General features: G+C 42.7%; 1 protein-coding gene across 1 annotated transcript in view; it reads left to right on the forward strand.

Annotated features, from left to right (window-relative positions):
- Positions 1-228: 228 nt before the first annotated feature.
- The window catches only part of si:dkey-91m11.5 (PH_BCR_vertebrate and RhoGAP_Bcr domain-containing protein), a 32,245-nt gene continuing 16,398 nt past the window's right edge, over positions 229-16,075 (forward strand). The window contains exons 1-2 of the mRNA XM_038704588.1: positions 229-1,546; positions 15,541-15,722. Coding sequence (XP_038560516.1) covers positions 229-1,546; positions 15,541-15,722 — 1,500 coding nt within the window. The remainder of the gene's footprint in view (positions 1,547-15,540; positions 15,723-16,075) is intronic.

Here is a 16,075-nt window from a genome sequence, read left to right on the forward strand (position 1 = left end):
GTGATCTTGCTTCTGTAGGATTTTATTCCTGTGTTTTGTGAGTATTAAACTGAACAGGTTATCTTCCCTGTAAAGTGGATCCTTCCTTCCTCTGGAGTGGATCCTTCCTTCCTCTGTTATAGCACTATGCAAGTTTTAAGTTGTAAAGAGTTAGGTCCAGTTCATGCTTTAGGAATGTATATGATTGTGTTGTTAGTTGATTGAATAGTTTCTATCACAGTAATAACAATGGTTGAACCGGTTGGATTTGTGGAGGCATGGAGAGCCCAGTTCCCTGAGTCTGATCCCCCTTGCATGGAGATGAATTCAATGGGGGACATTGAACAGGAGCTGGACAAATGCAAGGCATCTATCAGGCACTTGGAGAAGGAAGTAAACAAGGAGCGCTTCCGGATGATCTACCTGCAGACTCTGCTTGCAAAAGAGAGGAAGTCTTATGATGGCCAGCGATGGGGATTTAAAAGGACACCCCAGATGAATGCTGGAGACCTGTCCACTGGGCAAGACTGCCAGAAGTCCCATGTTGATGAGGCACCAGTGGAAGAGCAGCAAAAGAGAGCGCCTGGCAAGACAGCCAGGTGTAAACCACTTCCAGAAGGAGAGGTGGGTGGGGTGTCATCCGTCCGCCAGGAGTCAGAGATTCCTGATTTTCCGCTGGGCACAGGCTCGGTAGCAGCTCTGAGATCCAACTTTGAGCGCATCAGGAGAGCCAACTCTCATACAGCCGGAGATGGCAGAGGGTTGTCAGTGATGGGCGGCCAGGACAAACCTTTCTATGTGAACATGGAGTACCATCACGAGCGAGGGCTGGTCAAAGTCAACGACAGGGAGGTGTCAGACAAGATCAGCACCCTGGGCTCTCAGGCCATGCAGATGGAGCGTAAGAGATCCCTGCACTCGCTCCCAGGGAACCTGTCTGCCGCCACGGGGGACATCAGCCATGCTGTTCAGAGAGGCAGATCCACTGAGGGGAACTGCAGCTACAACGGGTCATATGATGATGCTGAGGTCATCCCACACTTACTGAAAGACGGTGTGATCCGTTCCACTGGGGGAAAGGCTGAGTGCCAGCCTTACACTAGTGTGTATGTTGGAGGAATGATGGCTGACGGGGACACTCGAGTCATCCACATTAGGGACCACAGCCTAGAGGAGGATGCACACCTCACCTGGCCGAGGCGCTCCTATTCTCCCGGCAGCTTTGACGACGTAGGAGGAGGGTACACACCAGACTGCAGCTCCAACGAGAACTTAACATCCAGCGAGGAGGACTTCTCCTCGGGCCAGTCCAGCCACGTGTCTCCCAGCCCCACCGCCTATCAGATGTACAGGGAGAAAAGTCGCTCACCTTCCCAGCATTCCCAGCAGTCCTTTGAGAGCAGCAGCCCACCCACACCCCTGTCTCAGAAACGTCTAAAGCAGCAGGTGATGGTGTCTGAGGCCTCTGTCATCGGGCTCCGTAAAACGGGCCAGATCTGGCCCAGTGATGGGGACTCCACCACGTCCAGCAGGACCTCTCATGACAACAGTGTTCAAGGAGATCTGGGTAGGTCTGCAAGGCACACTGCACAGATGTTCTTCAAGCCTTTCATTTTCAGGATTAAAACAGCAAAGTATTCTAATGGGTAGATCATAAAGTACTAAAAAGCACATAAAAGGCCCTCTCTAATCACTGTCTGAAAGATGCCTGTGCTTGCCCTGCCTGGCCTTGATCCTGAATAAGTCACTGATGAATAAAACGCACCTGCGGCCCTTTTAGTTAAGTCCTAATATTTCGAACATATACACAAAATGCATGTAAAAATGTTTCATGAAGCTACGATTATGCACATTTCTTGTTGTTTTAGCAATTTCTTGGGTTTCAGCTGAGTTAGTTAGCTTGAGGGGACCTATTATGATTGAAGTGGGCTACAAAAAAAAGGGAAAAAGAGGCCACTACAGAATTCATCTTCTCCTCTCGTTAATGAGAATTTTATTTTATCTCCCTTTATCCATATTGAGTGCGTCAGGAATGTCAGCCCATTCCAGTCAAGCCTGATTAGCCTTTGCACAAAAAAGACTAAACAGGTTTTCACCAGCCTGCCACGAGGGGGTTGGGATTGACAAGATGGACTTTAAATACACTGATTCTTAATAGTAACCCAGTGGTTTTGCAGTTCTTTCAGCAGTGTTTTCTTTACCCTTTCTAAGCAGGCCTGCCCTCTCTTTTTCTCCCCCTTCTGCTCTTTGCCCGCTGAGTGCTGCAGCACTCTCACAGAGATGCTCTGGCTGAGACAGCGACTACCCCCGGGCTTCCCAGCCTCTCGGCCCTGTCCACACTGACTGTTTTCGTGTCAGCACACATCAGTGTTGTTGTCCTTGGTGCCGAGTAATTAACTTAAAGGGGTTTGTCTAGCGTGATAAATTTAGGGAGCCTCTTTGTTACGGGAGGTGGGTAGGAAAAAGCCCTGACAACTCACTTAAAAAAGCGAATCGAGGGGCTTAAAGTATGTCATGCGGCTTCCAATCAAAACGCCTGCCATCAGTGTTTCCTGTTCTTATGTGTGAACACAATAGGAGAATCACTCATTGAGTACGAGTATTGACATGACAATATAACAATGTTAAGTGGGATAACGAGAGTGGTCTGGGCAACTTCGTAATGCCAAGGACAGAAGGAGAGGCGGGAGTGAGTGTTCCTCAGTGAGAACGTTTGTCAAAGTGAATGACATGCGAGGACACATATTGTTGCTGGCTGAGGCCAAAGAAGGATTGGGATACAGAGCGAGTATTAGGATTGGAGCTGCAAAATTGTCTGCCTCTACCCAAAAAAAAAGTGTTATCCACTGTGGGTCAGATTAAGCAGATGAGCAGAATAGTGTGTTGTTATATAAGGTGATCCAGTCCAAAGCTCTTTGACACAAAGCATGTGACAAACAAGCAGATAGTCCGTGATATAATCAGCATGCAGTGTAAACTCGGATGACTGAAATGTCCAAATCCATTCGACCTGGGTCAGTACTACTGTCAGGATTTTTCTTGGTCACACTCATAGCTCCTTCTTGTGGAGCAATACCTAGGAGCAGAACGTTTCTATTTCTCCAAAGAATTTATACATTTATGAGTCACTTGCTTGAAAAAAAAATCTGGAGGAAAACCTGTTTTAACTTGAATGATATTTAAACTACCTTCCAATGATTCTGCATTGCAATTCCATAAAGTTGGGGGACTTGTATAGACAGGGCAGCACAGGCAGAGATGTCCTGATTTTTAGTCCCAAAGTAGCCTACATTTCCCATAATGCAACCACTATCATTTTTTGCTAAACCCTTTATTCCACGTCTTTCAAGCTCCATGCCCCCAATTAGTAACGCAGGCATTCTGCATTCTAATAAATTTGACTAAGCCAGTTACCCAGATGACATCATGATGACATCATCCGGGGTGATTTTTCTCGTATTTGACAAAGCTCCTCCAGAGCCACCTAAGATACATTAAGAAGTGTTAACTCAAGGACCACTTACTAGGTTTTTCCAAAGCTTTCAACTCAAGACATCTCGAGACATTTCGCATTTGTCATGGAGATGAAGACTGAGATGTGGTCGAAAGCTCTGGAAAAAGGGAATAAGTGGACCTTGAGATATGAATGTATTCTTTTGTCAAACTACTGTTTCTATGGTCAAGAATAATCTTTCGCGCTCATTAACCACCTGTTTTCACAGGGTGAGTAGTACGTCTTGTGATCAGTAACCAGATCTTCTGTGGAGCTCCCCTTTAATGTACCCTGTCCTGTTTGACACCTTACGTTAAAAGTTTTTGTCCAGAGAGGACTTGTTGCTGACGGAATGGGACAGCTGCCTCGTGTGGACCTTGCTTTGTGGATAACCAGAAGTCTGGATTTATTATTTTCTGATGTTGAAATAACATTACTGTGCACGTTGCTGGATTAGGCCTCCGGCAGCGAGCCGGTTGGAGGCAAGTTTTTGCAATAAACTGCTCTTTGTTGTGGTGAGTGACTTTCAGGGAGCAGTTGGAAAGTTTTTTTTTTGCTGTATTTATGATAAAGCACTGCGGCATTCCCTAAAATCTATTAAATCAGCCTAGTAAAGCTAACTTAATCTCAGTGTATGTAAAGACGCTTTGTGATCCAGTTAGCTGAGTATTGTGTAACTATTCAAAGCTTCCTAAACTGTACAGTACAACATACGTCACACATGTCTAAATTAGGCTTTCTGGACGGTAAGATTTGGTGTGTATGATTTATTTACTTTATACTTTTGCACCCTGTCATGGAATATGTGAACGCTGCAGCTTGGTCCCTGCTGCTGTTGGGGTGAGTGTCTCAGTGTCTGGCATGGTTGCAGCATGTCACTGCCTGGGAAAAACACCTACTGTACTAACTGACTGAAACAAACCCGTTCTTTTCCTGCCGCTACTCAGCTGCATTGCCGTGTGAAATCTTGAAATGGTCAGTCTAAAATTGACACATCTCAAGGGACTTTTTTCTATGAATAGAAGAATACGTGTTGTCTCCTGGTTTCTGGTTATCTAGGCCATTTGTCAAGCCTAGCTGCAAATAGAGCTGCTGATTAGCTGTGGGCCTTTTAAGAAGGCCAGCTCTCTGATGGGTCTATTTTGCCATAATTAATTATCATCATGACACTGACATGCCCGTGGCCACAGCTTTGTGCTGTGGCTGAGGAAGGGCCTGAGTGTGTAGACTGTCTCATGGTTAAAGTATTACAGTGAGAGGGCATAGAGGAAGAGGTCGGCCAAAAGGGACATAATAAATCTCACCATTAGTTTAATCATAATCCCTCTGCAAAAATCAGGAGATTGTCTTTTAGGATGCATTTAGCTGAGCCTGCCCAGGTCAGGGTATGGCACTGGCTCTGTAGGTAGACAGGGCTGCCTGGGAAGGATGTGACATTAATAGAAAGTGTCTGTCTAAAAGGTGATGAAGTCTGTCTGAATGTCTTGGCTTTAGTCCAGAGGTTGGCACTACTTGCTGCCTCAGCGGGAGTCAAACCGGTGCTGATCCGCACTCCTGGTTAATTGCAGACTCATGAATATTTGAGGTCCCTTAAGGAAGCCCAGACAGGCCTATCCTTGTACCTGGATATCAACATCTGAGGTTTATTGGTCAAGGAAGCTAAAGAATTCAGCCTCTCCCTTTCCTATGGTAAGTGTAGGCCTGCAAGGCAGCTCTTGAGGGCAGCCAAGTTTGCCTCTGTGTGTGTAAGTAAGACACTTGTTCTTCTGTGCAGTGTACTGGGTAAAGTGGTCAAAAGCTGGCAGGCCATCAGTACACCAGGCCAGGCATTGCCAGCTGCTCTTGCAGTAAAAGAATGAATAGACCTTTTGTTCCTTCTTATCAGAAAACAGAACAAAAACACTTGTTTAGAAACTATGCAAGATTGTTCACACTAGATTGTCCCATTAGCTCCTCTATTCACATACTAACATTCGGGTTTCCATAGATAACCCTTAATAGAGAAAAAAAAGCTTTTGCATGTTTATAAGCCTGCAGGCCTCCCCCGGCTCAGTGATCCTCCCTCGTGCTCGGCATCAGCCCTCTGGTCTTGCAGTCTCAGCTCCCCTCCCTGGTCCCACTCAAAGGGCCCACTGTGCTGCTGGCTGGCAGGCCAAGTGTTTATGGAATGTCTCAGCTGCTTGTGGGTGTGGGGGGAAACAGCTAATGAAATGTTAAGTGTAGTATGAGTTCACCTCTCTCACTACAGACTGACCCGTGGAGCATGTTGTGTCACTGGTCAGTTTGATTTTTATACTCCAGTATGGGATCCTACATTTCCCATAATGCACAGTAGTGTCTCTTAATTTGACCCTCTCTGCCAGGCAAACTCCTAAGCCCCCAAATTGTAATGCAAACGTTCTATTATAAACTTGCAGTCTCCAAGCCCATGCTGAGATAGCCTTGATGACATCACTATGATATCATTAGGGGTTATTTTCTTGACTCGACAAAGCTCCCCCAGAGCGACATTATATAGCCTGAAAAAAAAACTTTTGTAATACATGGTTTCTGTTATACATTCATATTGTCCAAGCCCAGATAACCCTGATGACATCATTAGGGTGTTTCTCTGGGATTTAATGAAGCTTCCCCAGAGCCATGGAAGACATGAGCAAAATAACTGTTTTCACAGCCGCATCATTTTAATTATTAATTTAATTATCATTTTAGCGAAACAAAGCAAATGATTTTTGAATCTCTGATCATTTGATTCATTCTACACCCAGCCTACACACTGTTAGCTTTAACCAACTTCTTAAGTGCAAACATGTGCTGTAATACCTGTGTTGCTAGGCAGAGTATGTCTGAGCCAATCACATTAAAGCACATCAGGTGAGGTTTGTTCACTAATATTTAATTCTATTCAGACATGCATATTAATATTTGATCATACCTGGAGGTCACTGTGATTTTTCATGTGGCTGATTAAATTTCTTAAGTGCGTTCATCATGAGGCTATGTATATGCCTAAAAATGGCCGGGCTCAAGTACAAATTATGGAAATGAGAGTAATTCCCTATTAAATAACAAAATAGGACTATATAGCTACTGTACCTCATTAGACATGCTTGTATTCCCTTCTGCTTTTAAGCTAATCTGTGTATAGCCAATGCATGCGTGTGCACCATTGTCTATGTTTATTTTCACAGACTGGACCAATTATTGGGCTTTGATTCTCTCTTTTATTTAGCACATTACAAGCAGTAGTCTGACCACCCTGAGCTATTTCAACACACGCTGATTAGTAGGTGTGCTGGGCTGGGCGGCCCAGTTCTGACCTACACTGCTCAACGACTGGCACTAATTTTAGGCTGCCTTACAACAGATCAGAGGCCAGTGCTGGTGGGCCTCACTGCCTTCGCCGGCCCTGTGGTTTAATGGGCCTCCCAATCCAGTAGACACTTCAGATAGCCCAGGATGGGAATGTGTTGGCTAACATTTTTTTTTTGCCAAAACACACTGCATTTGCCACAACAGATGCCCCAGTTACAGTACAAGGTTAAAGGGATACTTTTCCAATTTTACACGTCAATTTATTACTCACAGGGAGTACTATACAGCCTGTTAATACAGTTGTTTAATGTCTTTTGTGGCTCTGGAGGAGCTTTGTCAAGTCTGAGAAAATTACTCATGTGGCATGTGAGTGATCATGGCTCTAGGGGAATGGTAATGTCAGTCTTCTGGTAGATTGGACTGTCCATCTCTTTGTTCCAGACTGAACTATCTCAACAACTATTGCATGTATTGCCATGAAAACTTGCACAGACATTCATGGTCCCCAGAGAATGAATCCTACTGAAGTTGGTAAACCCCTGACTTGTCTTCTGGCGCAACACCAAGGTTTTGAGTGAGATGTCTCGACAACTGTTGGATGGATTGTCATGACATTTGGCACACACATTCACAAACCCCTCAGGATGAACTGCAATAACTCTGGTGATCCCATGTATTTTCATCGCTATCATCAGGCCAAAATGTTTATTTGTCCAAGACTTTGGTTTATGATCAAATACTAAGCCTAAGCTGTTTGTACTGCAGAATTGAAACAGATAAATCCGTACACCAAATAGCTCCCACTGGAAGGATTTATTAAGCTAGCTTCCTCAGACTTCTCATACAGAGAGTCGCCATCTTAAGTGCCAATTAGCAAATGTTAGCATGCTAACACACTGAACTGAGACGGTGAACATGGTTAACATACCTCCTAAACATCAGCATGTTAGCAGCGTCATTGTGAACATGTTAGCATAGTGACGTCAGCATTTAGCTGAAAGCACACTGAGCCACTAACATGGCTGTAGATTCTTAGTCTTGTTAACAGAAAGCCTGCATTAGAAACAGGGGGCGTGGAGTTTGAAAGACATGGACGTTACTTAGTCAGGGAGATAAAAAACGTTTTGGAGTTGCATTTTGGTAAATGTAGGATTGAGTATCTTAACCCATACTAGGGCCTACTACAGCCTCTGCTGCATCCATTTTTTTTATCTGTCTCTGGCAACTCAATCAGTTTTTTGTAAGTGCAACATTTTGTGGATGCCTCATTAACATAATGGCTCAGAATCAGAAATATACATTTAAAGAAATCATGTGGCAATGACAGGATTTGAGTGCCAACACGCAGATCAGTGACAGACAGTAGTGCTGGATTCAAGTAGAATCTTTGTAGTCACCAAAGAGTCATTGTAAAGTGCAATATAGATAAATCTGTCAAGATATTTCCACTTGTCATGAAGTGAGGAAAACTCCAGTGTCTGAAAAGCCATCACCCTTCAACCTGTTCCCCTCTATTTACTCTCGCTGCCACTGCTGTTTCCCCAGTGACCACACAGTGCGGAGGAGCATCCATTTGCTGGAGCCATAAAGTGGTGCTAAGCTTTTAACACCATCTCACATTGGCATCTTCTGCTACTTTTTTCCAAAGGTGCAACTTTTCTCTCCAGATCTATACGACCATTAGAGGGGCGACAGAAAGGCTGTCCACATTGTACTTTTTTTTGCTCTGGGGTAAATTATAGATGCTTAAATCTCAAGTCCAGCCGTTTCTGAGCAGGATCGATGAACACATTTGCTATGTGGTGTTGATTTTTGGGAACTTGCAATCTAAATTCGGTCCATCAGCTGACTGATCTTCGTGTAGATGGTCAATATGTTCACAGTAGGGAGCAATAATTGGGCTCTGATTCTCTCTCTTTGTCAGAGCAATACGAGCAGGAGTCTGTCCCCCTTGAGCTATTTAAACACATTGATCAGTGATCAGTCAGTGCACCAGGCTGGGCGGGACTGTGCATTTTCCCAGTGGAGAAATGGAGAATTATGGATGGTACTATTCTAGTTCCAGCTCTTTCTGGGATGAATCAATAGATATATTTGCTCTTTTATTTGTATCTTTGGGAATTGCTGTCTGAATTCTTCCCATCAGTCGAATAAAACTGATATTTTATCGGTGGTACTTTTAACTGATGATTTAAATAAATTTAATTCTAAAGCCTCCAAAGTTTCTCTGATTGTGACTTCCCACTTTTGACTATTTCCAGAACCAATAGCAAACTCATCCTTTCTCATATTTAAATGTCCTGCTGTGAAGTGGAAATGCAGTGCTTTTGTGTCCATGTCATTTTGACACCAAACAGGAGTTTTCATATATTCACATAAAAAGAGTGCCAAGGGAAAGTTCCTTTCTTCTTTTGATACTGTGTGTTAGCCACGTAATGAAATAAGACCACATGATTATTTCTGTGATAGGGAATGTGATGCTGTGACACAGTCTCAGCTGCACATCTGTCACTCCTTCCCTGCCTGTTTATCGCAGTTCATCTCTATGGATTAGGATTAGGGCTTTGAATGTGTCTTTGCTTTGTCATCAATGGGACATCCAGCATGTACCCTGTATTAAACTGCTGTGATTGCCTTCTGAACATGGCTCTTGTTTGCATGCTTGAGGAAGGGAAAGTGAAGTGAAGGGAAATTATTCACCACAAGGGGACTGGAGAGTTAGGAACCAGTTGTTTGGCCAAGTCCTTATATATCCTTGAGTTCTATTTTTAGTTGGAATGCTCAGCGTGGTGGTGTGGGAAAGCAGAAATACTGTGCGTTGTGTATTAAAAGGTGATTTCAATGAAAATCTTGCTTTTTGTTTGATGATTTGCAGTAATCTGACTAATCTATAAGTTCAAATATAAATTCAAATCAAATTCTTCAAAATCAGCATCTCTCTGAACAACGGGAGCCGTTGATAAGAGAGATGCTGATTTTGAAGAGCTCACAAATGCAGCTGGTGGACTCAGCAATCTTATGTAATGTCATTAGAATGTATTTATTACAGCTCTATTGCACAAATGAAACCATTTTAAGCTGCAGCAAGTTGGGTAGGGACAGGGAGGACATACTGTAGAACTGCCAGGATTGCTTTGCCAATCTCAATCCTACTTTGTAACATCTTGTATTACAGATTGTATTCAGTTACTGCAGATTAGAAACAAAAAACAAACATTGTTTCTTCACTGTGATCTCTGATGTGTAGCTTTCATTATCAACACTGTGTTACGCAGCATTATTTTCTCTTAGACTGACTGAAAAATTTAGAGCTAATCAAGGACTGACTCTGTAATAGAGCCAGATACATCAACTGGGCTAATAATATTGACTGAATTTAGTTTATCAAACATATATTTGTATTAGCATATGTGTTGGTCACTTAGTAATTGGACATTGGGGTACAGATCAATCAATCAAAATATATTTATAGACCACTTTAAACACCCAAATTGGACACAAAGTGCCGTACAGAAAAATAAATAAGAGACACTAAATACATAGCTCACATGATGCATAAAATACAAGTAAAAACAAGAAAATCAATACAATCAAAAAAATGTCAACTTCAGGTTTCAAAGGCCACGGAAGAGAGGTGGGTTTTAAGAAGAGACCTAAAAACAGACAGTGAAGATGCCTGTCTAATGGGCAGAGGTAGATCATTCCACAGTTTCGGAGCTGCTACAACAAAAGCACGGTCCCCTTTGAGCATATGCTTTGTTTTGGGCACACTTAGGAGCAGTTGATAGGTTGACCTGAGAGAACAGGTGGGTCTATAGGGGTGTAGCAGCTCAGAGATATAGGGAGGGGCAAGACCATTTAGGCATTTAAAAGCAAGTAAAATTATCTTAAAGTGGATCCTATAATGTACAGGCAGCCAGTGGAGTGAGGCTAAAATGGTGGAAATGTGCTCATGTTTACGTGTTCCAGTTAAAAGACTCGATGCTGTCTCAAAGTGCTGCCTCGAAAGAATTGGCTTTATTTTGGCCAGTTGCTTCAATTGAAAAAAGCTTGTTTTTAACGACTGTCCTTATCTGTCTGTCGAGCTAAAGGTCGATTTTAACCCAAAGGTTAGTGATCGTTGGCTTGATATGGTGATTCAAGGAACCCAGATCGAGATGGGGGTCCAAGTGGTGCCACCAACAAACATCACTTCTGTCTTACTTTCATTAAGAAGTTCAGAGCCATCCAGGCCTTTATGTCGTCAAGTTTCTTAAGTAATGGTCTGTCAGTTTCATTCTCTTTAAGAGGCACATAAATCTGACATACCATGCTTCCTAAATATGGAACCAAGCGGGAGAAAATAAAGAGAGAAGACAAGAGGGCCTAAAATTGAGCCCTGTTGGACCATGAGGACACAGAATCACCATAGCTGACACAGAAAGTTCTACCTTCCAAATAGGACCTGAACCATTTGAGTGCTATGCCCTTGATGCCCACCCACCACTGCAAACGATAGATCAGGATTTCATGGTCCACTGTGTCAAATGCAGCAGTCAGATCAAGAAGCACAAGAATAACACAATCCCCGGAGTCAGTAGCTAAAAGGATATTATTAAAAACTTTTAAAAGAGCTGATTTGGTGCTATGGAGGGTTTTAAAACCAGATTGGAAAACTTCACGAACATTGTGCTCTTCCAAGAAGGCCATTGCATTGACTGCAAACTCTCATTTCAAGGATTTTTGACTAAGATGTGCCAATTATATGATAGTATATAATAATATAATTAATTTAAAGTGGCTTGTTATTCTCTACTAGAATTACATACCTGGCATTTTAGAAAAGGCTTTGAAGCAATCTTTAGACCATGACATTGGTACATCAAATTTAGGGAAAATCTAATTTAACAGTTAAATAAAATTGGAATTTTAGTATATTTTTTTAACAAAATTAAATTTCAACAGAGTTTAGTTGATGATAAGTCAAATCAGTCTTTTAGGTTTTTACTCATGACCTTTGTATAATGCTGGCTGCGTTCCTGTCTGCTGACATAAATAATGGCTTTTCTGTAGCTTGTATATGACAGACAGAAACAGTTATTGAAAAATAGTTCAATAAGTATAGATGAATTAGTCAGCGATGACGGGTAATTTTAAATATCAAAAATTAAATGAATGTCCCCACAATACGGATGACTTAATTTTTATATTTCAGTATAGTTTAGTAGATCTTAAAATTTAGTTTTTTATAGTTATTAATACAAATGTCCAGATCATTACATATCTTTGTTAGAACTCTTTAATAACCGAATGTAATGGATCTTTATAAACATTTGTTTGTTATGTGTTTATGTTATAGCCTATAGGAATATAGGCTTATGTCCGTCCTTTTGAAATCTGAAATATCTATCAGTATTAGCCGTAACAAACTGTATACTTGTGCATGTACAACTATGCAGGGGTGTCTTTTGCAGGTATGTTGAGGTTTTAACTGTTTAACAATCAGGACTAACGGGTTAGAGGAAAAATGTAGCAAGAAGAACTGGGTCTAAAATCTACTTGTACTTTGAGTTACAGTGTTTCATTGGAAATGGTAAAAATCTGTTTGCATAGATGTCTTAAAGTGTGGGGGCTCTGTTAAGTCTTTCATTGAAAAAAGGTATCTCAAAGTTAGTGGGAATGTAAATATGGATGCCATGACCACAGATGAACGTGTGTGTAAGGAGTGGGAGCTGTTTGTGAAAAGATGACCTTGTGCAGAAAGCCTGTTTCCTCTCAGAAGCAGATGAATTGCTGAATTTTCCGGACAGACCTGCCTGGACACTTCCTCAGAAGCTTGTGATTGGTGCTCACTGAGGATCTATTGTCATAGTCCACTTTCTCACACTTACCACAGCCCAAGCCATGTGTATTTTAAAATGTTCCTATAAAAGACACAAATAGCTCAGTAAACTAAGGCTTTAGAACACCTCTTTTTAAATCCAACTCTTTACTTATGCTTTTATGTAGTATTTTTCCAGGGTCTGACTGTTTCTTTTTCCTGGAAGGAGATAGTTTGTGGCTCAGAGACTGCTGCCTGAGAGAGGATGTGTTATTCAGTCAGTGCCGGGGCTGATGTATAATCTCACTGGAACACAGAGTGGCCTTTCACACGGACTTCCCCTGTGCTCTGAAGCTGTTTGGCCTGTAGTAGTCTCTTGCCAAAGCAGTCAATACAGCTCTCTGCCTCTCTGCTGTGCCCAGTGTGTTTGTTTGAGTCCTTTGTCACGGCCTCTGTGGATGTCATCCTGTCAGTACGCCTGGCCTCTCCAGGGTGACTCGGCTTTATCCTCCCCCAGCTTCCGGAATCCCGTCTTCCTGTTTTCAAGCTGTGGTGAACCAGTTTTGTAGCCTCTTCTTAACATAACTTACTCCACATTGCTAGACATGTCTTGCCTTTCTTTTTATAAATGCTGTTCGAGATGAGATCGTCATTCTGCAAGCTAGCTGCCACATCCTTGACGATGATAATGATGATAGTAATGATGATGGTGAGTCAGGGGTGGCTGACGGTAATTACAAGATACAGAGCCTTTGGATCCTTATATTCATGATGTCCTAAAGTCTGAAATCACAGGGATGACAAACACAAGTTATATTTCTAACTTGTTACACTTGGCACACGCTCGCTGTAAGCATAGTGTAAAACATGTGGGTCTCTAGTCCCAAGCTGAACATTTTTTTCTGCCCATTTCACGTATTTTCTGGAAGAACTGTGCTGCTTCCCAAGTTTTGAGTCCTGTTTAATTAGTATATTCATAAAGTATACTCAGCTGAAGGAGACACACTGTACAACAAGGCTGGCATCAGCAGAACACGTGTGTGCCCATGCAGTTTCCCAGGCTTATCCACTAGCCTGGCATGAGCCCTCGGTGGCTGGCACAGGCTGTGTGGTAGATTTGTGTAGGTCACAGGTTTATGAAGGTATAAACAAAGAGGATTTGATATAAAGACAGCATGCTGCTTAGTGGTTATTGTCAATTGGCTGTTCTGAAGTGTCAGACATGTATGTCCCTTTTCAGTCTGAGAAGAACATTTTTTATTTTTTTTACATTTTTTACATTTATTTTTATGCTTAATGTACAGGTGGTGGACAAAATAATACCAACAACTTACTTACGTACAATATAATGCAATTCAGTCATAGCGAGATTAACATGCTTGCTGACCCTGGGGCAAGAATTAGCTTTATTTTAGTTGTTTGGCTGTTTATAGGCAGTGGAGAAAGCAAGCTGTAAACACAACTTTTGACATATTATCACCTTATAATAATTATATCCACCAGACATAGAACAAATTAGCATATATTTGGAGTCGTGTTTGTGTCCACTGGATAAACACAAGCCCAATATTCACCTTTTAGCTCTGTTTTTGGTCTCCACCCACTCCTGAGGGAGATAGCTGGCTCTTTAGCTGTACGCGCTTCACTATGTGCACCAGCTAGTTGCTAACTTTGTCTGTCTGCCGTCTGTCAGATCGTGTACACTGGTATTATGTGAGCTTTTTCACTAAAAACAGATGCCTGCTGTGACTGGAAACTAGATTGATTAGAGTAGTGAGGCTGAACTAAAACACTAAAGTTGGGGGGCATGAAATCAAAACAATGAGCTGGAAGACGTTAAAATGCTTCGTAGAACTAAAGGGGACCTGCGGGGTTGGTTAACCATAAAACAAAAAAATTGTCCATTAAAAGTTCAACTTTTGCTGCATTGGGCTGTGATTACCTACCTGCTGCTTCTGCTGCGCCATTATTTTATGTTATTGTCTCCTTCTTTAAATCCCGCCTTCTAGTCAGATGAACTTTGACCTACACCGAGAACCGCGCTCACTCCACACCACTCATTCCCTCGCTCACGCCATGCCCCCTGAGCTACAGCCCGCAGCCCCAGTGTGTTGACCGCTCTGTTTTAGCTATGGAGTGATGCATCTTACCTCTACAAGATCTTTGTTGGGAGTTGCACATGTGCAGTTCCTAGTTAAGGACTACTAGCCAATCAGAAGCAGAGTAGGGCGGGTCTTGAGAAGCCGGTAAACACGGCTTCGGTTCAGCTGTATATATTCCACTTACCAGCTATGCAACATTGACTGGAGCAAGAGTTTCAGAGAGGACTTTATCTATCCATAAAGTTATAACTGAGCTCTGTCTCCACATCACAGTAACAACTTTATGTCCATTGCTGCCTGGAGGTTAGCTAGTGTTTGGAAGGGAGAGGAGAGACAGCAGGCGGACCTCTTGTCACTATGTGCTGCAGCTCAGTGTGTTTTTCCACCAGTGTATTTGAGGGCGTGTTGGACTAGCCACTAGGCGAGCATTATGACGCGCATTTTGCTGTGACGTCACAGCAAAGTGGTAGAAAAGCCTGGCCTACAAACGAGCTGTTTTCAGGCAGTTCAGAGGAGGGAAAAAAACAAAAAGCATAATATAACCTCTTAAATAATCTACACAGTGGTAGCATGTATTACATGCTTCTTCAATTGGATCTTGTTTTATTTTACAGGAGGTTTCTGTCTTCCTAGGCTTAAAATGATAACATATACTGGATCCATGCTCTGGCATCTTAACAACTTCCTCAGTTTTTACCTAGCTTTGTTAGCCCCGCCCCCTTTAATCTCCGTTGACCCAGTATTAGAATACCAACGGAAAATGATGTTTCAGTTTGCTGCATTCTCTGTGTTTACTACATGCCTTAACAGTTTAATGACACCATGTGACTACTGTCCTTTGTTTCTCACAGAGGCTCCCTATAATGAAACCCCTCCGTCATATGGCTATGACCTGGAGCACTCAGAAGATCACCAGCCACGCCACCACCCTCTATCCTTCACTGGATCTCCGTCGTCCTCACCACGACTCCACTCTAAGAGCCGGAGCAGCCGAGACACCCAGTCCTCCTGCTCTCTGGAGTCCACGTTGTCGGTAATGTTACTGGGTCAACTCCCACCAACATGTCTAACACGTTAACTGTGTCTCTCAGCTGGCAGTGCTGCTGCTGTTGCTGCTTTCTCCTCCTCCTTCCTCTGGCTGTCTGCTGTTGTTCTCTGGCCCTACTGCATTGTCCTTCACTGTCCTCTCTCCACGCACCATCCAACACTTTTAGCAACTGTGGCTTCTCATTCTGTGATGAAAAGTTGCTATTACAGTGCCTGGCATTGCTTTTTCTACTGTCTGTGTGTTGGTGTAAAATCAACCCCAACATTCTTCCTCAACTTATAAAACAAAGGCAGATCATTTGTTAGTTTCTTATAAACCTTGTTGTTCCTGTTGCAAAG

The sequence above is a fragment of the Micropterus salmoides genome, unplaced genomic scaffold (genome assembly GCF_014851395.1).
Source record: "Micropterus salmoides isolate LMB-PRFRI ecotype aquatic unplaced genomic scaffold, ASM1485139v1 Ms_hic_scaffold_7, whole genome shotgun sequence".
NCBI classification, from domain to species: domain Eukaryota; kingdom Metazoa; phylum Chordata; class Actinopteri; order Centrarchiformes; family Centrarchidae; genus Micropterus; species Micropterus salmoides.